This window comes from Solenopsis invicta, chromosome 1 (assembly GCF_016802725.1).
Source record: "Solenopsis invicta isolate M01_SB chromosome 1, UNIL_Sinv_3.0, whole genome shotgun sequence".
NCBI classification, from domain to species: domain Eukaryota; kingdom Metazoa; phylum Arthropoda; class Insecta; order Hymenoptera; family Formicidae; genus Solenopsis; species Solenopsis invicta.
In genome coordinates, this window is record NC_052664.1 from 23,215,584 (window position 1) to 23,235,789 (window position 20,206).

The 20,206-nt window shown below is 33.2% G+C and overlaps 6 protein-coding genes across 6 annotated transcripts in view; 5 read left to right on the forward strand and 1 right to left on the reverse strand.

Annotated features, from left to right (window-relative positions):
* Positions 1 to 2,112, forward strand: part of LOC105193298 (zinc finger protein 436) — a 52,106-nt gene extending 49,994 nt beyond the window's left edge. Inside the window, exon 5 of the mRNA XM_026131249.2 lies at positions 345 to 2,112. Within this exon, the coding sequence (XP_025987034.1) occupies positions 345 to 1,857 (1,513 nt within the window). The 3' untranslated portion in view covers positions 1,858 to 2,112. The remainder of the gene's footprint in view (positions 1 to 344) is intronic.
* Positions 2,113 to 4,464: 2,352 nt separating this feature from the next.
* On the forward strand, positions 4,465 to 5,433 carry LOC120358339 (gastrula zinc finger protein XlCGF7.1-like). Its single transcript, XM_039452274.1, has one exon. It carries the CDS (start codon positions 4,465 to 4,467, stop codon positions 5,431 to 5,433), a length of 969 nt encoding a protein of 322 aa, XP_039308208.1.
* Positions 5,434 to 5,564: 131 nt separating this feature from the next.
* LOC105193258 (gastrula zinc finger protein XlCGF7.1) lies at positions 5,565 to 7,630 on the forward strand. Its single transcript, XM_011157636.3, has 2 exons — positions 5,565 to 5,969; positions 6,160 to 7,630. Exon 2 carries the CDS (start codon positions 6,218 to 6,220, stop codon positions 7,178 to 7,180), a length of 963 nt encoding a protein of 320 aa, XP_011155938.1. The 5' UTR covers positions 5,565 to 5,969; positions 6,160 to 6,217; the 3' UTR covers positions 7,181 to 7,630.
* Positions 7,631 to 7,853: 223 nt separating this feature from the next.
* On the forward strand, positions 7,854 to 11,249 carry LOC120357222 (zinc finger protein 525-like). Its single transcript, XM_039447223.1, has 3 exons — positions 7,854 to 8,425; positions 8,504 to 9,533; positions 11,097 to 11,249. The coding sequence occupies exons 2-3, from the start codon at positions 8,514 to 8,516 to the stop codon at positions 11,109 to 11,111; spliced, it is 1,035 nt and encodes a 344-aa protein (XP_039303157.1). The 5' UTR covers positions 7,854 to 8,425; positions 8,504 to 8,513; the 3' UTR covers positions 11,112 to 11,249.
* Position 11,250: 1 nt separating this feature from the next.
* Positions 11,251 to 12,039, forward strand: LOC105193302 (zinc finger protein 239). The gene has a single exon (XM_011157709.2). It carries the CDS (start codon positions 11,251 to 11,253, stop codon positions 12,037 to 12,039), a length of 789 nt encoding a protein of 262 aa, XP_011156011.1.
* Positions 12,040 to 14,229: 2,190 nt separating this feature from the next.
* On the reverse strand, positions 14,230 to 17,450 carry LOC105193262 (F-box only protein 39). The gene is made up of 7 exons (XM_011157640.3): positions 16,884 to 17,450; positions 16,009 to 16,241; positions 15,770 to 15,934; positions 15,373 to 15,599; positions 14,986 to 15,144; positions 14,602 to 14,766; positions 14,230 to 14,543 (listed from the first exon to the last, which is right to left on the reverse strand). The coding sequence occupies exons 1-7, from the start codon at positions 17,073 to 17,075 to the stop codon at positions 14,392 to 14,394; spliced, it is 1,293 nt and encodes a 430-aa protein (XP_011155942.1). The 5' UTR covers positions 17,076 to 17,450; the 3' UTR covers positions 14,230 to 14,391.
* Between the last annotated feature and the right edge of the window lie 2,756 nt (positions 17,451 to 20,206).

Consider the following 20,206-nt stretch of genomic DNA (forward strand, 5'->3'; position numbering starts at 1 on the left):
CATGTGCAATAATATTTTATTTTATAAAAGTATTTTGTTTGTTTCGAATTTTTCCCATTTTATGGCAATTTCGTAATGTAGGTCACAACGGACTGCAATGCTGATCAACAAGAAAGGTAGTTTTAGCTCCTCGTTTGTGAGTACCTTCGTTGATCTGTGATCTTTATATATGTATATATATGTATATGTATATATGTATGTGTATATATATATATATATATATATGTATATATATATATGGTTGTAGGATAACCAATAACTTTTAGCGTATAATTTACTGCAGTATAAATAAAATCATGTATGATCGTTCTTTTTAATAATTATTTTATTCTGTAATGTTTCAGGTACGAAGGCGTGTATAATCCTCGTGGTATTTTCATCTTTGATAATGAATCAGTGCTAATGAAGAAGTGGCAAATTTTGGAATTTGATGGTAAACCGTATTACGCTTTTGTACCTGAAGACGATACGCCTCTATTGGACGAAGATATACCAGAACAATTAGAGGAGGAAATGGAAAATGAAAATCTTATTAATATAGATGATATGAAAGAAGAATGTCACTTTGAGGCTGAAGAATATGATTCTACGGAAGAAAAATCATATAATGATGAGAGAATCTTTAACGGAAGCGCTATGGATACAGGAGATTTAAAGCCAATTACACTAAACGGCATCAGTGAATCTGTGGATGATAAGACGGCTGGGGATTTATACCAGGTGAAAGTAGAGGGCAGTATGGTGACCATCGAAAAACTTGCGTCTAACCCAGAGACAGATGCGAAAGAAAACGAAGACCAGATGGAGGACATAAATGATGATGAGGGAGAAATAGAATATCTTGAGGAAGAAATGGAAGATGTATCTAGCATACCTAGCGTAACACTTAGTAATAATGCATCGTCTGTGAAAATATCTGCAAAAAACTCCAATGAGGCTTTGAAATGCAAATTGTGCTCAGATACATTTGATACGGTTTTATCTTTCAGAAAACACGTTGCATGGACCCATAAAAAGAAGATGTGTATAAGAGAGGACGGCGCTTTTGTATGCGCCGTGTGCGGCTTTAGAACCATGAAAAAGAGTTCGTTCGCCGCTCATTTGGAGAGGAAGCATGATACTTGGTCCAGGAAACGATCTGGCAACACAAAATTCCCTTGTGACGTTTGCGGTTTTGTTTGCAGATCGAAACATTCCTTGCAGTCTCACTTCACGAGGAAGCATACAGACAATTACGAATACCAATGCAATTTCTGTTCAAAAAAGTTCAAGGTCAAGGGAGATCTAACGAATCATGTACGATTCCATCATAAAGAAAAGCCGATCAAGTGTGACGTATGTGGCAAATTGTGCCTTAATAGTGGCTCGCTTTACGTGCATCAGAAATGGGCGCACTACAAGCCCAAGTTCGAATGTCACATCTGCAAACGACGCATGGTAACGCAAGAGAATCTTGATCAGCATTTGCTGACGCAGCATGAGAAACGTGATAAGATAGTCTGCGCAGAATGCGGTAAGACTTTCTCGAAAAAAGACTCATTCAAGAGGCACATGGTGGTACACACGGGGTGCAAACCGCATTCCTGTATGATCTGTAGTAAACCTTTTGCACGGCGGTCGCAATTGCGCCAACATCTGCTCATCCATACTGGCAAACGGCCGTTTGTATGTGATATATGTGGCAAAGCTTTCACGCAAAAGCCAGGTTTGATCTGTCACAGAAAAACTCACCCTGGCTCGCATCCGCCGTTGCCTGTGATGCCAATCGCAGACATTGTTAAAGAATTCACCGACGGATACACGCAGGAAATCATTGCGCGAGAAGAGACCGAGGATAAAATCAACGAGGAAGTGTGACTGTTTAAATCATCGCGTAGATATATGTCCAAGTTTCTTTTTACCAGTGTCCAAAATAATAAAAGCACACGATTGTTACAGAATAGGAATGATACAATTGAAAAATTGTACGAGACAGAAACATTAAGAGCACCTCAGGCAATAACTGCAAATTGAATTTTTTATGTATTATTTATGTTTATGTGCAGAATTATGTAATGTTTATGATAATTATGATTCCTTGATTTTAATAATACAATTGGGCTTTTTAATCTATATTGTTCACATCTATATTCTTCCCCATCCATTTTTCATTATTTATTATTTGTTCTTTTACGCGTATTGCATCTTAAACAAATTCAAAATAATGGAAAATAGGAAACGAAAGACAAAAAGTAATAAATAATAAAGAAAAGTAAAGTGTAAATCAGAAAATTACGGTATTGCGCTTTTGGAAAATTAAAATAAAGGAAAACAAGAAAGTATATAAAACAATAAGCAAATTATTGTTTATATAAATTTCTCCATGAGATTAATTCATTTTTTCTTTATAGATATAATTATATTAAATAATATTGTATTAGTAACGCTCATTTTTTTTGCAAAGCACAAAATAAAAAACGGTCCAGTTAACAAGTAATTATAGATGAAAAATGATTTATAACAAAGGATTTATTTTCCTTATAATGTGTACGTTTCCACTGTGCTAAGTCTTCATCAGCTTAATATTGACACATAATAAACTTTTAAAGAACGTACATAAAATGACAATTCTATTTACGAACATGGTGTATCTTACATTATTGGAATCTTACGTTATTAGTAAGAACTCTGTCGAAAGACAATACTAGACAACACTTAGTGTTGTCCAAATCATTTTGGATCTTTTGTTATCCGTGATATCGATAGATCTTATGAAATGCCTGCTGAAGACAGAAGTGAAGAGAAGATGGAAAAACGAAATCAAGACGTTAATTTAGTCCTAACTTTGAACAAAATTTATATATGACCGCGTCGTGACAGTTTGCAAGGAGAAGGTTGATGCAATATTATATTAAAAAAGAGAGTCTCCATATTTTAATAAATATATTTAACATCTTTTATGCTTGAATAAAAGCTATTATTTTTATTTCTCTTTTTAGTCAAATTAAAGCAAAAGTTAAGGGGATATTCTAGTGTAACTGGTAAAAAAAAGTCGATTTTTTTGCATATTTTAATAGTTTGGGATTTTGAAAATGTGACTGACTAAGGGTAAGTTATTGAAATTATTCATTATTCTCTTCGTAACTGCACAAGAAACTTTAAACGCATTTTTTCGAAACGACATTTTTCAAATCGAGCGTGTATTTTTTTCACACTTTGGGCCGATCAACTTAGAGTTTGTACATATTAGGCTATTGGTTGTCCTTCCAATTTTTTGATGTCTTTAAAATTATTATTTTTCCGGTCCGCAAAAAGTGAAAATTTTTGAGTAAAAATCGGAATACTTTTTTTTTAATATTGCTATTTTGTTAATGTTTCTTCATATAATTCACTAAAAGGCCGAATGATAATTACATTTGTAAAGGATAAAATAAAAACTTATTACTCTTTTAAATGATGAAGACAGCGGCAATTACTGTATCCAATAAGAATGTTATTTCGCGACATGACCTGTGTGTCGAATCTCTCTGTTTTGTACAATTTTAAATAAAAAGCTTTGCAAAAATTTGAGATGTTACTTTAAATATGACTAAATGTGAATATAAAACATTATCTTTGTAGGTTTGATACTTTTTTATTAAATTAATTCCCAAAAATTCACCTTAAAAATGAATATTTACACTAAAATACCTTCTTAATTATTGCATTGTGAATGCTACAAGCTTAGTGTCTTAAACATTATTTTAAGACATGTAATTATATATTTAAAAATATAAGTATGTAAATATTTGTTATTTTACTAAATAAATAGAAATCAAACATTTTATATGGAACAACAGAGTCCGATGCAAGTATTTTCCATTAAATGATATTTAAAAAACATCTTTATTGATCGTTATTTTTTTAACGAAAATATCTAAGTTTTGCAGATTGGAAACTGAAGATTGCTAATTCTGATGTCGTATTTTGGATAAAAAAAAGTATGTACGCTGTATTTTTGTTATTGACATGGTATTTACATATCATGTACCTTCTAAAAAGTGACAGTATTAAAATTGTTAAAATGATAAATGTTAATAAAATATTTTGACTTTTTCTCATTTTACTTTACCTTTCGCAGTACTAAAATAGTCATCTTTAGTTGCGTAATCCTTAAAGGAAGATGTCATTTTAACGTTTTTTTATTATAATCATTATAATAAAATAATGCATACTAAAATTAGGTTATAATAATAAATTTTATGAAATGTTTATTTAAAAACTGCAAAATGTAATTAATGTATAATTTTTTTGCTTTGCGTCTTCGACACTTTTCACAGAACGTTAAGCTTATATTTTGTAAAGTCGACCATAATCCAAGCTGTTTATAGGCAAAGCGTATAAATCATTAAATGAAAATAATATGAGTGAGAGAGGCACTTCCCTCATATTTTTGGACATTTTTTGACAAAAAATCTTTTATGTTGTAGGTTTGATTTGCTAGAAATGGAGGGAATCAAGAGCGAGGGCATGAGGGATTCTCACGCATTCTTTATCGAGACGTCTTCGAGTATCGCCGAGATAATCAGCACGGATAGCAGTAAAGAAAACAGGAGTGTAGTGAGACGCTTACATTACGCTTGTGACGTTTGCTCGTTTCCATGCCGGACAAAGGGAAATTTAAGAAAGCACATGCAGCTTCACAAGAACACGTGTAAAGTCTGTAACGAGCTGTTCGTCTCATCGGAGAAGCTAGAACTTCACATGGTTGTGCAGCACGGCGAGCCGAAGTACACCTGCAAACTGTGCTACACTGTGATATGGAACAAATCGGACATGAAGAAGCACTTCCTCGTGACCCACTTAGACCCTTTCTGCAACACGTGCAACGCATGCAATAAGGTGTTCCAATCGAAGTACGCTATAGAAAGGCACATGTACAGTCAACACACGAAGCTCTCGGTGGCGTGCACCATCTGCAGACGCGTCTATAACAGTTACCACGCGTTGAAAGCGCATACCAAGCTAATTCACTTGAAGACTGGTTACCAGTGCGAGATATGCAAGCGACGTCTCCTCTCCGTGGACTCTTTGGAAGCGCACCTACGACGGCACGAAGGCTCGCGAAACCTGGACAGTTATATCTGTACAACATGCGGAGAGACTTTTCTCACTAAGAATAATCTGAACAAACATGTGATCATTCACGGTGAGAGCAATCCTTACGTATGTCCGGTATGCCAGAAAGCCTTCGAAAAACGGGCGAATCAAGTGCAACATATTTTGACGCATATGAGTAACGTTTACGAGTGCGACATATGTGGACTGAGATATTCACGAAGGGCTGCCTTGATATGGCACAGGAAAATGCATCCTGGGCCGCTCGGGAAATTACCGGTTATACCCGTCATAGGCATTGTGAGCGAATTCGTTAAGAATTACATTAGCAAAACAAAAAATTTACCGAACACTTAATTCGAAATCTGACGGTTAAATCTAGAGAGTACTAACTGAATCCTTTTTTTACACGTTACTCTTTCTTTATAGAGATAGAATTTCTTTAAAGATAAATTTCCAACAAGTACGTGATTTTTCTATAAGTGTCTTCAGTAATTGCAATTATAGGATAAGATGGTTGTTATTTTTTCGGGTAAATTGCAAGTTTCTGTTAATGTTACGATGCTATATTTTATAAATACGGTTCGACTTGTATATGATTATTTCGTACATGTATAGTGAATTTACTTGAAATATATAAAAGGAAAATTAATCCATATTGTTTTTCCAAACTGTTTGATTAATCTATTCCTCAAAAATTACGTACTGATTTGTAGAATTTACTTGTTCGTTGTCAGGTAAGTTACCATTTGCCATTAATTAATTATGTTACATAATTAATTATGGTACTGATACGTACTCTTTTTTAGGTGATTCGAGAAATTTGTGTTGCATTATGAAAAGCCGATATTTAATTTTCGCAAATCTCTGCAGACTTCTAATCACTTAGGAAGGTAATTTAAAGAACGTCGACAATAAAGCATCCGAATGTTTATCAAACCGCCTCCAATGGTTATTATAAACCACCCTCAGTTATCTTCTCCTTTTCCTCTTATCCAGTTTTCGATGACTTTACTCGACATATAATTATTCTTTCGATTTATAATTGAAAATAATGTAAACCTATGCCTTTTTATGTTTTAGAGTGGATCCATTGAACGTTGAATCTAATATCCAAAAATTATTCGTCGAATGTGAACGGATGAAAAGAGAAAAATCGTTAACAAAACATGAAGGACGATTGTTAGAAAAGCTAAATGCGAATCTAACAAAAGAGGCCCTTAGTCCGCAGACTGAAGAGAATCGATCGACTAGAGGAAAGACGACGTGCGTAGAATGCGATCACTGTCGCCGCAGGTTCTTGAAGAAAAGCAATCTTGCCGAACACCTGAAGCAACATAGGCACAAATGCGCTGACTGCCCGAAAACCTTCAGCCTTCGGCGTTATCTGGTCTCCCACGTCGAAAAGAATCATCGACAGCAGATGTACGAGTGCAGCGTGTGCAAGTACAAGAGCAATAACAAGGGTACCCTGAAGAATCACTACATCCGGCTGCATACGAGCAACTACGATTACGCGTGTGATACATGCGGCAAGCAGTTTAAGATAAAGAAGGCTCTGAATCACCATGTAAAGCAAAATCACAGTGAAGCTCCACCGATCGTATGTGACGTTTGTGGTCACTTCAGCAAGAACCTTCACGCTCTCAAAGCTCACATGAAGTATCGGCACTACAAACCGGAATTCATCTGCCGGATATGCCGCCGGGGTATGACTACGCAGGAGAATTTAGAGCAGCATCTCATGTGGCATGAAACTAGAGAGAAAGTGCTTTGTCCGACTTGCGGCAAGAGATTTCGGGGACGCGACCTGGACTCGCACATGAGAGTGCATACTGGAGTGAAGCCATTCCCCTGTCCTGTCTGCGGAAAGACTTTTCGACGGCAAACTGCTCAAGAACAGCACGTGTTGATCCACACCGGAAAGAGACCTTACATATGCGATATTTGCGGTCAAGCATTTGCCCAAAAGCCCGGCTTAATTTGTCACAGGAAAAGGCATCCTGGTCCTCTGCCTCCGCTACCCGTAGTTTCCATCAAGAACATTATTACGGAATTTACGAAAGAATACGCGACGAAAAACGCGGTTATAAAGATTGAATAAGATATACAAGTTTGTAATATTTATACGGAATACATGTAACGAAATTAACTGTGGATATATAGAATGTTTTGCAATTACGTTGAGAATAATTAAAAGTTTGACATAGAAAAGGCTATAGTGACGAAATAAAAATCTCAGAAGTTGCTAACTTAAATGATATTTTTCATTTATATAGAAGAGATACATATTTCTTTTATATATTTTGTACATATAAATGTGTGATATTTGTATATCTCATAAATATTCTTACAAAAATTACCTCTTTTAATAGTTTTGATACATATAAACTTTGTAATAAAAAATTATAAATTAATATAACATGAAATATCCAGTATATGCACAGTATGTACACAGTTTTTTATGTCAAATTTTAATGTTAAAATTGCTTTTTTTTGCAATTTTTACTGTAGTTTGTATGTACTTTGTAATAAAAATCACAATTTTTATAAATTGTTTATATATTTATTAATTTCCTCTGTGTGATAACGAATATAGTATGAAAGAATTGTAAATAAAATATTCTATTCATTTTTAATATATTGATATTACATTTTTGTTCAATACAAACATACTTATAACTAGTTGTCATATAGATTGTAATATTTTAACTATCAAATGCATTATCTTCTTTTATCTAAAAATATTTTTGGCAGTAATAAGATTTTAGAAGAATATAGGTTATTTTGATAGTTTTAGTATTATTAAAAAATTTTAGTAAATCATAGAAGCCCGAGTTAAAAACGAGCATAATGTCTTAGATTTCATTTAATATTAATTTGTTTATACAATTTGACAAGACGTTTGGACCTAACTTGGTCTTCTTCGGTCACTTTTATTACATAAATAATAGTCTTCACCTTATAACTACTCCACTTATAACAAAATTCCTAATTAAAACGGTATTAAGACATTCGCAAAATGTTTAAATACGTTTGGTCGCATTCTTTATTTGCATTGCAGATTTAAATCACGATCTGATTTGTTTAAAAATATTTACCATAAAGTAAATTTATTTTATTAAGTAAATTTATTTAAATAAAAATCATTTTTTAACAACTAATTATTTTTTTATTAGTGTGCTAGAATGTTTTAAAAATATTTTCCATTGCTTTAATTATGGTTTATATTTGGAGGAATCGATTTAATATAATGATTATTTTCAAACTTTTTACATTCTCTTTGTAGATTAAAAATATTTTCGTGTAAAAAAAAACTGGAAATCATTCAACACTATTAATATTCCAAGTAAGTAAGTTTAATATCCAGCGATAGATTCTGTATTGTGTGTAATAAAATTTAATTCTTTCGTAATTTATGTTTTAGTAATTCACCCATGGACCCTCTTATTGTCGTGGAGGCAAATAATGTGGAACACTCGCCTGAAAGCATAGAATGCGTACCTGAGTACGACTTATTATCAAATAGAATCGAACGACACATAGTTAGGAAAAGAAGAATGAGAGAAGACACGAGAAAGCAGAATTTGAATCGGAACAAAAACGATAAGAAGAAGCCTCAACTTTCTTTGGAATGTGCTACATGCGGCAAACGTTTCAGTCAGAAAGCTACCATGATAAAACACATGAGTTTGCACAAATATCAGTGCCAAACCTGTTGCCAAAACTTCAGTCTAAAGCGAGAGTTGAAGCGCCATATCATGAATGTCCATGGACCTCTTTTGTATCCCTGCAGCATCTGTGAGTACAAGAGCAATAACAAATGCACCCTAAAGGACCACTTTATACGAAAACACACCAGCGGTTTTCAGCATTCTTGTGCAGTCTGCAAGAAGCAGTTCAAGATCAAGAACGACTTGAAGCAACACATGAATCAGGTGCACAGCGGCGAGCCGCCCATTATCTGCAGTATCTGCGGACACGCTTGCAAGAACGTGCCTGCCATCAAGGCGCACATGAAATATCGACATTACAAGCCAGCTTACGAATGTAAAATATGCAAGCGCGGTCTGACCACGCAAGAGAATCTCGACCAACATTTGATCTGGCACGAACGAAAGGAAAAAGTCGTTTGTCCCACCTGTGGCAAGACCTTCGGCCAGAAGAGGGACTTGGATCTTCACTTGAGGATTCATCAAGGTATCCGACCATTCTCCTGTCCAGTCTGTGGCAAAACCTTTCCCAGGAAGACCGCGCAAGAGCAGCACATATTAATTCACACTGGCAAGAAGCCATACATCTGCGATATATGTGGACATACCTTTGCGCAGAAACCTGGACTCATCTGCCACAGAAAGCGACATCCTGGACCACTGCCGCCATTACCTGTGGTATCCATTAAGAAAATAATCATGGACTTCACGCAGGAATTGATCTCTTCTACGCAACAAGATAAAGTAGATAGCTAAATTTATTTGAGAAATCATTTTCTCCGATCAACAACGAAATTAATTAAATTTGTTTACATTTATCCAAGGATGTACACTCTTAGAATTTTATATACATGAAAGCATATGTTATTGCGATCAATTTAAAATTTATTTCTCTGAATATCGAAAAGTGTCTTAAAAGAACAATCTGATTTTTGAAATTTAATTTTTGGAACATTTAGTTTAATATATTGTAGTAAAGTAATCGATAGAGAGAATTTCTACATGATGAAAGTAATCCATAATGATACATACAGTTTTAGAATTAAACAAGTTTATTTATTTTCTGAGTTAAGAATTTTACTAATTACACAACTCTGTCTCTTTCATGATTAAAGCCGGTATTTAAAGTCTGACAACATTTTTATTTAAAACATTTAAACTAAAAAATGTAGTTTTTTTAGTTATGTCATTGCAACTAAGAATAATATATCTTGCACAAAAATTGGAATTTTTAAATAGAGAAAAATTGTATAAATTATAATTATAATTACTTGATATAAATATCAATTTATTGTTGGATTATAATTTATTATTGTTGGATATTAATTTACTAACAAATTTTCAAACTTTCGAATTAACATTTCATAAATCATATGTGACACATGAGAAAAATCAAACTCAAGACCTGTCGAAATCACTCTCATATTAAGAAGCGTCATCCTAATTATTTGGTATATAAATTTTAATTTTGTTATATATTTTTAAGGGTAAAAGAAAAATCGCGGAAATGAAAATCAAAAAGTTTTAACACTTGCGAAAATTTTATCATATTTTGAAATTATATATGTATAAACTTCAGTTTTTTTTTCAAGTTATACTAGTTGTATAAATATAGTGTATATATATAAATATAATAATTATATATTTACTTCTTTTAACTAAGTATTTTTTTATTTTTATGAAAAATCATTATTCTTTAATAACTTTTTAATAACTAAAATGTTTGGACATAATGCGCACACTAATTTGTTGTATAGTTATGCGTAGTATTTTTGCGTATAATCTAAATTAATATTTTTAAAATTAATATATTCTTTTTCGAGCATGTATTTATAAAAATAATCTATTGTTTTTGCAATACGTATTTGTTACAAGACTTTTACACGAATTTACAAGATTGTATATTTAATATATCATAGCTAACAGAATGAAATAACATTACTTTTTAAAAATTTATTTTTGAAATCTATTTGAATAATATTTCTAATTTATTTACATTGTTTTGCGATTTAACGTAAAAATATGCTGTTTCGACGAACCATACAAATGTGATTTATTCTCAGTTATAATTTTTATTTTTATTTTACAAAAACGAAACTAAACTTTGAAGAATTATTATGTTACCATATTGTTAAAGTTCCTTATGTTATCGCATCTGTTTGTTGAAGAAAAGTAAATGAGGGTAGGTAGCGTTCACAAATTGAAAAAGTAACAGTAAATTATTTAAGAGTTTCAAATTGTAGCATTAATTTTTGTTCTCTTGCAAAATTCTGAGACGCGTACTTTATTATTCTCTTTTTCTTTCAGACAACGACGGGGTAGATCGCGCGCCGTGCATCAGTGCGTTAAATGCGGGGCTCGTTTCTGTCATACGCGAAAACTTGTGGAGCATCTGAAGAACTTACACAACATCGACCGAGCGTTTAGCTGCGACGAGTGCAACGAAACATTTCGCAGCCCGATGAACATAGCTCGCCACAAATTGATCCACACAGGACTGAGAATGTTCACCTGCGATCTATGCGAGTATAGCACTAACCAGAAGTCCAATCTAGAGTGCCATCGTCGTCGGCACGCGAAGGACTATAATTTTAAATGCGAAACGTGTGGCAAAGGCTTTTTTCACAGGACCGAGTATATGGAACACGAGAACGTGCACACAAACAATGCGCACACGAACAAGAGTATGTATCGCTGCGAGCATTGTTGTAAGCACTTCGTGTATAAGAAGAACCTACTTGTGCATCTGGTAACGCATCATGCCGACAAACCAACTTCTGCGTCTACGAGAAACACGAGAACAAGACACGCGTGTAACTTTTGTCAGGAAAGATTTGTGTACAAGAGATTGTTGGAGAGGCATATGAAAAATCAGCACGGATTCACAGACGCGCCGACAAAGCATTTGTGCGACATTTGCGGCGCGGAATTATCGTCGATGAGACGACTGATGGTGCACAAGCGCAATCACATGGGGGAGAAAATCTTTGAGTGTGTCACGTGCAACAAGAAGTTCGCCAGCAAGGAAAATCTGAGCATCCATAAGCGAACGCACACTGGCGACAAACCGTATGTGTGTCCGCAATGTGACCGCGGTTTCACGCAGAGGACATCCTTGGTGCTGCATCTGCGATATCATTCGGGTCAGAGACCTTATCAATGTTCGGATTGTAACAAGGGCTTTGTGTCCAACACCTTGCTCAAGAGACATCGCAAAGTGCACAAGAAGACCACGCAGCCAAAGCTGTGAGATAAGAGAACTTTCGAGGAAAGTCCAATACATATATTTGACTTATTGACTGTGATTGTATTATAATATTTTAATAAATGCAACGTAAATGATTTGAAATGAGAAATGATTTTAATTAGAGAACGGCGATCGTGGAATATATCTGGGGTGGTGGAATACTGGAATATCATGATATCTCGTATAATTCGCGTTAAATTCAAAGAGCAATCGTTAAAATGACTTCATTACAATTTATTTAGACATTTATAGGATGCATTAGCGTTTACTGTATTTTTATAAAAGCTGAATTTCCGTTTTACAGGTAGCAGAAATTTTTACAAATGTATCCTCTCTAAGTAATTTTGTGAAGTATGTTACATATTAATTGTTTAACTTTAACTTGGAGACCCTGAATGTGAATTTCAAATAATATTGAATTTAATGTGTGTCGTAATATATGTATGAATTCGGCAAATTTAATCATGTTGTGAGCTGTTGTTGTAGATTTGTAGAATATGGTCATCCGCCATTACGACTTTACAATTAATCTCATTGTAGACGTAAAATATTTATTAGAAGCAAAGACATTATTTTAAACGTTTTAAGTTATTATCAAAAAACAAAATTCTACAATTCCCCTTTTTTTTCTACGTCTGAAATTCGTGATTCGAATCTCGTTTGCCATATGCGATTCTAATTACAATGTTGATAATTGATTCTTCTTATTTAAGACTCTTTCAAGTACAATTTATAAGATGTCATCAATCAATCAGAAAGCCATATTAACATATTAAGACGGTCTTGAAATGAGAATCGATTATGAATACCGGCTTGTGAGTTTTCTTCAGCTGCGAAAGCGCACTTTACAAAAGTATCGACTTTATCCTAAATAATATTAAATGAGTATTTACAGAATTACATTTTTACGATTCTTTACGTAAATGTGTATCGATTATTGCAACCAATAATGGACGAATAATGATTTGAAGGTGGAGAACATGACACAAAAAGGTAGGTTTTTAGTTTTTATTTCTAAAATTTTTGTAGATTTTTAATCGAAAATTTTGATATTTTAATGAGATATCTTTAAAGATATTTATTAATTAACTTATTGACTCTAATATTTTTATATATTCATATTCTACATGTGTGATGGCACAATTTGTGTTTGAAAAAATACTTGTATAAGTCTGAAGGAATTTATTTTAAATTAATTTATTTTAAATAAATAAGTTGTCGATCTAGGCTCTCTCTGTAAAAGGAAGAAAACCGTTTGAACGCTTGCTGTTTCAAACGGTTGCAGATTCGAAGATGGCAAGGAAGATCTGTGATATGACAATCAAAATTTCACCTTGTTACTAGACTGGGCATCTGAGAATAGCGCATGGCATCTATTGACTTTTTAAGTACGTCACCTACGTGACAAGAATTATTCCCAGCAATTCATGCTTAACGCCCATATGAAAAAGAAGTTGCACACGCCGAAGAGCATGAACAACAAATGCAGCTTCAGTAATTTATGCAATAATTGGTGAGATCGTCTTAATATAAAAATTTACCAAATTCTGAAAATATTATAATTAAGGATTAAATGTTTTTTTTTTCTCAAAATAAATTTATTTTGTAACTTTAGTGATAAAAACTGTGATATTAATAATGAAAAACATGTCTCTGTTTATATGTTATCTGGGATATCTATTGATAATTATAAATAGTACAATTATGCGTATTTTGCGTAAAACAAAATATAAATAAAATATTGCAATAAACATTCTTTTTTATTTCAATTTATTTTTTTATACATTAATGACTACAACAAGATAAAGAATATTTAAATGTCTGATAAAACATTTTTTAATATAATTAAAAACTTTTTTAATAAATGTTACATATTTTTTATAAAAAATATTTTTGATTTGATATATGATAATATTTCTTATATGCGAACATGTTCTATAAAACACAATCAAATTTTTATAATCAATGTCATTTTACTGTATCTAATTATTTGCATTTTTACGATGAAAAAATATGAAAAAAAGACAATTTAATGATTTTATATAAATTATTATATATACTATTATATTTAAACATACATACGTATTAGTCAATTAAAACTTGAATCAAAATTATAGTTCAGTCAATTTTAATATTTTTCTACAGTATGGTATTTGTTATTGTTAGTACAAACACATATTTTATCATTTTTGGACAATTTTAAAATTGTTATTTAATTATCATTATATTATATTTGATAAAAATTGGTGTACATATTATAACATCGTAAAATCAATATCAATATCAAAATAAGTATAATAGTTTTTTTATCAAATTATAAACATTCAGAATTATCCACGATAACAAAATAAATCATCAATAAAAGAATAAAATCGATGTGGGATCTTCAATCTGAAAGTCGACTCCTTGTTCGTGCATTTTGCGATCATATTGATAATTAATATTGTTTAATATGATACGATTTTGAATATTGACGTTCCGAGGTTTCACATGTATTGTGCTGAAATCTGCATATTACATTTATTCAGACAAGTTTATTCAGACGTAAAAGATATTCCTACTTACGAGTTTTACGTTCGACTTGAAGCTGACATATGTTGCGTATAATTTCAAGGCTTCTTACAATTCCATCATACTGCAATCTCGTTAAGCGCTTGCAACGTATCAGCATGGACACTAACAAATCGTCGAGTGATTCACGATTGTTTCTAAGCTGTAGCAGAACTTCAACTGCAAAGAAGATGTCTTCTTCTTATCCAGTTTATAACTTATAAAAGTACGAAAAGTACAGAATTTATTTATCGACATGCATATGATCTACAATTTATAGAATATACAAATGTATATATAACTTATAGTGTGTATAACAAATTTGGCAGCACTAATAAACATTTTACTTTATTTTGTTAAGTCTCGAAAATTGATTAGCAAGTACAGCTTGTAAAATACCTAACGTATTCGTATATTGAGTAATTATCAGACCGATCGTGTTTCTGAAGTTGCGTGATCTGCTCTGATCCCATACGTGTCCATTAAACATATGGAACTTGGCTAGGGGAACACTAGGTAATAGCAAGTAATACATATCTTCGTAGTGCGAGATATTCACTGAAAATCAAACGTGAAAAGCTGACTAAGGCAATAATACTTCGTAAATCTTTCATAAATTATTTTTTGTAAAATTAAATTTCTTCACTTATAGAACACTGTATAGTGTGATGAAAACAAAAAATTAAACATAAAATAGATTTTAAAGTTATTTATCTAATTGTATTTAATCGAACTAAACAAGTAAAAGTAATCTTAAAGTATGTGAACAACGACGTTCTATTATACCTATAGTATAGGAAACTGTCAAATCGGGGCAAGCTGACACCAAGTTGCGCCAGGCAGAGTCCGCTATTATATGCTGTCTAGAATCTGAATCCCTTACGGATATGTATAGATATTTCAGCGTTTTTGATGCTCCGTTTGCAAGGGCATCAAGAGCGCGATTAGATAAAGCAGGATAATCCAATTTTAATAGAGTTAGCGCGTGAAAACGACCTAATAAACACAAGTATCTAGAAAAAGATTAAAATACATTCTATTAATTATGTGTAACAATTTACATAAAATTGTTACACATAAATTTTGAAGTTGTAAAAGCATTTAAGATATTCATTTTACACAGTTTAACTCTTATTTCTATATTCATAAATATATAAAACTATTTTTAAACGCCTTTACATGCCTTGGATTATCATGAGGAGCTTGCCACTCTCTGAAAGCACCGCGGAGGTCCAGGGAGATCAGGTGTTCGCCAGATCCTTTGGCAACTGTTCCCAGCAGTCGCAAGACATCAGCCATGCCGAAGTTGGCGTTTAATAAGCTCAGGATCTCCAGGCTGCGTTGACTGCTGCAAAATAGGAAAAAAGATCTTCAGTTTTTAAATTCCATCTGTTACAATCAATAAAATAGAAACTGGTTTACCGTAGAAAGTTTACCAGGGCACACAGCAGTGTTCTCCGATTGCCCCATTTATAGCCGAATATCCAGTTGGTTAACGTTAGTTGCCGCAGCTGCACGTTCTTGGCGCGCACGATCGCGAGGAAATCAGCACCCGCTTCGGTTTGACTGTTGCGTTTAATCCTGATCTGTCTCAGCGAGATGTACGGTCGTGAAAAGGCGAGCTCTAGACTGCGCATATGCTGACCATATTTCGTCTATGTCAAATCGATAAATTGATGCCAATTACATTGAACGTTTACATTGATAACGTAATAGGCTAATAATAACAATACAGAGCAGAAACATTTCAACTATCATGACAACTTCAAAATGATTAATGAGATTGATGAGAAGGAATTAGAAGCTGTATGTAAAATTCACATATGAAATATTATTTCAGCATTAAGATCTTGCTATGACCGTCTTGGCCCATCATCTATTTAATTTGTTGTACACAAATAACAGTCTTGAATCTATATTATATTAATGAGAATTCTTTGACAAAAGTTGAGAGACTTTAAATTCAAAAATATTATAAGTGTAAATTTCATTTTATTACTGAAATATTTATTTTCATCCCTTTTTTACTTATTTTTCAATGTGATTAGCTCTTGTCTTCTTCTTGAATAATACTTTCTTCTATAAATTCACAATTTTAATTTCAATTTTGAATTTAATTAAATTGAATTTAATTCTGTTAGAATTTGAAATCGAGTGAAATCAAAACCAATTAATTGAATTAATTCTAATTAAATAAAATACATGAAATGAATTTTATAATAGATTCTTATAATAGAAAAAATTTAATAGATTTAGTTAAACTTGCCGGGAAAAATCTTATCGGAAAATTCCCTTACGACTAGTTCGCTTGCTAGGGGAATGTCGCCGCACAAATCTCGATCGATGAAGACTGTAACGGATCGCCAAAGCACTGGTGAAGACAACGTGCGATTCCATGATCGACAGACTTGACTGACGCTAATGCGATCGGCGCGATCGAGACGGCTAAATATCTGCGTCAATATCAGCGCAGGTAGTTGATCCCACATTTTTCGGCTTAAGCTTTGCCGTCCTCATCCCTCTTGCACAATCGTTGGTCTAAAGTTCTTAATCTTGGTTACGTTGTCGAGTTTCGTCGATTGCTCTTGTCAAAAACGATCGATCATAAAGGATTGGATGAAGTATGTCCCGAAATAATAAAGGAATTTATGTGTATGATCCGAGAAAAAAAAGCTCACCGTATTGATATTAGCACCTCTGTTCAAAATTTGAAGAAAATTGGGAAAGGTGATTTAAAACTCGCGGAATAAAATCCCTGCGATTAAAGGTGATTTACCGACTGCAACTGTAATCCACTAAACGCTTCATAGATGACAGCTGCTTCAATCGACCGTGCGAATCGCGCGTATTGTGAAGGAATGATAATCAATCGCAATGTAATCAAAAGACTACCACCTCGTCCAACCTTATCCTTCAGGTGTCATTTTTGGTCAATTATATTCAAATTCACGCTGTAAAGCGAAGCGAAGCAAAGGGTTATCCTACAATCTTCACAGCGTGCAGTTTGTTCTTCATGTGCCCGCAACAAGTATAAAGGAAAAAGAGGTAAGTTATATTTTAACTGTCTAACATTATACAGGGAAAAGTTACCGGTATTCTAAAGCGTACCTATTTCATATTTTACAATTTTAGGGCCTCTCCAGACAAACTTGCAAAGCTGCATAACCATACACAAAGAGAAATGATAAGTTTCCGGCAAAAAAACGTCACTTTCTGTTATCCGGCGAAAAAAACACCACTTCGTGTTTCCGGCGGAAAAATGTTACTTTTTGTTTCCAGTAAAAAACGCCACTTCTTGTTTGCGGTGAAAAAATGCCACTTCTTGTTTCCGGCGAAAAAAAGCTACTTCCTGTTTCCGGTAAAAAAATGCCACTTCTTGTTTCCGGTAAAAAAACGCCACATCTTGTTTCTGGCGAAAAAATGTCACTTTCTGTTTCTTACGGAAATAAAGCCACTTCCTGTTTCCTGCGGAAATAACGCCACTTTTTATTTCCGGCGGAAATAACGGCATTTCCTGTTTCCGGCGGAAACAACGTCATTTCCTGTTTCCGGCGGAAATATCGCCACTTGTTGTTTCCGGCGGAAATATCGCCACTTGTTGTTTCCGTCCAATAAAACACCACTTCCTGTTGCTGGCGAGAAAATTGCCATTTTATTAGAAATGAAGAAATTTAAAAGATAAATGTAAATAAATAAAAGGTAAATAAGATTTTTAAAAAATTGAAAAGTAGAAATATTTTGAAGTATAAAACAAAAAATAAATCCTATCTGAAAAAATCCATATTATATCGATAGTCGCGCATCTCTCGAAGTTTATTGTTGACGCTTTTCCGTAATGCTGATTGATTCTCCCGTTGTGCTTACTTCGTGAGCTGCTGTCATCGCGAAGATTGCGTTGTACGCGTTAGAGAAGAAACCTTAGATTAAAGACTAGATTTACATCTGTCATGGCTGTCCGCGTTTTTACGAGAAATTCAAACAGATTTCAAGAGAGAGAATTTAGTATTTTTACCAGAATTTATCCGATAAATGCCTACAAACTGTTCCAAATGTCAATATAATTCCAACAAATTTTCTGACAAATTCTAGTAAATTTTTTAATAAGTATTTTAGACGGTCGAATAGATGTCCAATAGATGTCTATCTGATCTCGCGTTTCTTTTTGAGTTTGTATATTATAAATATATTTGTATATGTTACAATATATGTGTATATTCACAGGGTGTCTTAGAGATACGAGCTGTTTCGGCAATGTAGAAACGGTCAAGAATAACAAAAAAATTTTATACCATTTTGGGATATTCGTTACAATTATCGACTTAAAAAATAAAACGTCTGAACCAATGTGCGGTGACGCCGCGCCTCCTAAACTCATAGCACGGCCCATCGCGCCATGTTCAATGACGTCGGCACGCAGCGAGAAAAAAATATTTTAACGCGAATTTTGTCTCATCATTTAATTAGTTTGATTATTATCAAACTAATTAAATTATTATCATTATTAATAATATTATTATCATTATTATTATTTTTTTAAATCTTTTACGTTCAGACTCTTCATATTACATCACTTCAGTGATGACGTGTAATAGTAATTCATAACAATATGTCCATTGAAAATGCACTCAAAATGTGATCGGATTAGTGATGGTCTGTTTAATCGCGCTTCTCTGCACGTAATATTGTACCCACATCAACGTGCTTAAATTGAACTATTAAATCTTTGTCCAAATGGCTTTAAAAGGCCGTAATTTGCGATTAATATTGATGAAAGCCTCGTTATTCGGAATTCTACCACATTAGAGTATTTTTCGTGACAAAGGTGTGAGATTAAAATTTCACGTTACTGCGTGATCGCGCACTAATTAACCGACATATATCTTATGCTACCAAGCAATAATGACAATAATAGACTCGGCTATAAGCCAATTGTCGCGGTACAACACATAAACGTAAGGTTGTCAGGTCTCCGGGATTTTCGGGAAAGTCCCGGAATTCCCGAAATTCGTTGGTTTGTCCTGTGTCCAATAATTTTAGGTTTATGTCCCGGAAATGCATAATTTTAACGAAATCACAGGATTCTTCTGATATTTTTGTACCATTTCTCATAATTTCAACTGTCAACACTTACATTAAAAATTTACAGAATATATTTAAATAAATTACATACACTAATCATTTTTTATGATAACATTTCAAATGACTTTCAATCAATTTTCAATTTACTTCATTAGACTGATTAGTAATTGAAAGAATAGTTCCTTAATTGCACTATCAAAAAAAATAAAAGTCGCGTAAGCGATGTGCGTCGGATGCAACAAAAGTGCTGAAAAAAAATAAAGAAAAATTAAATGTAAAACGTCAGATATAATAGATGCGGTAAAAGACGCGCAAAAATATAAAAAAAATATGAATTGATATTTAAATTAAAATATATTGAATATTTTACGAAGTCAATGTAATGTTGAAAAATATTGTTTGTGTCACCAGGGTCCCATAAATTAATTCCACCTGTTGCTGATAACACTGTAAATATGTGTGTGTATGTGTGTGTGCGCGCGCGCACGTGTATATTTGTGCGCGCATGCACATACACACTGAATACAATTTCATACGTGAT

What these genes read in the sequence shown, in the direction of transcription:
- LOC120358339 (XM_039452274.1), top strand. Translation starts at nt 4,465, where the DNA reads ATGGAGGGAATCAAGAGCGAGGGCATGAGGGATTCTCACGCATTCTTT.
- LOC105193258 (XM_011157636.3), top strand. Translation starts at nt 6,218, where the DNA reads ATGAAAAGAGAAAAATCGTTAACAAAACATGAAGGACGATTGTTAGAA.
- LOC120357222 (XM_039447223.1), top strand. Translation starts at nt 8,514, where the DNA reads ATGGACCCTCTTATTGTCGTGGAGGCAAATAATGTGGAACACTCGCCT.
- LOC105193302 (XM_011157709.2), top strand. Translation starts at nt 11,251, where the DNA reads ATGAACATAGCTCGCCACAAATTGATCCACACAGGACTGAGAATGTTC.
- LOC105193262 (XM_011157640.3), bottom strand. Translation starts at nt 17,075, where the DNA reads ATGTGGGATCAACTACCTGCGCTGATATTGACGCAGATATTTAGCCGT. An exon ending in GCTCCTCATGATAATCCAAG is followed by an intron (nt 15,600 to 15,769) that starts GCATGTAAAGGC and finishes ATCTTTTTCTAG; the next exon opens with ATACTTGTGTTTATTAGGTC. An exon ending in GACAGTTTCCTATACTATAG is followed by an intron (nt 15,145 to 15,372) that starts GTATAATAGAAC and finishes TTTGATTTTCAG; the next exon opens with TGAATATCTCGCACTACGAA.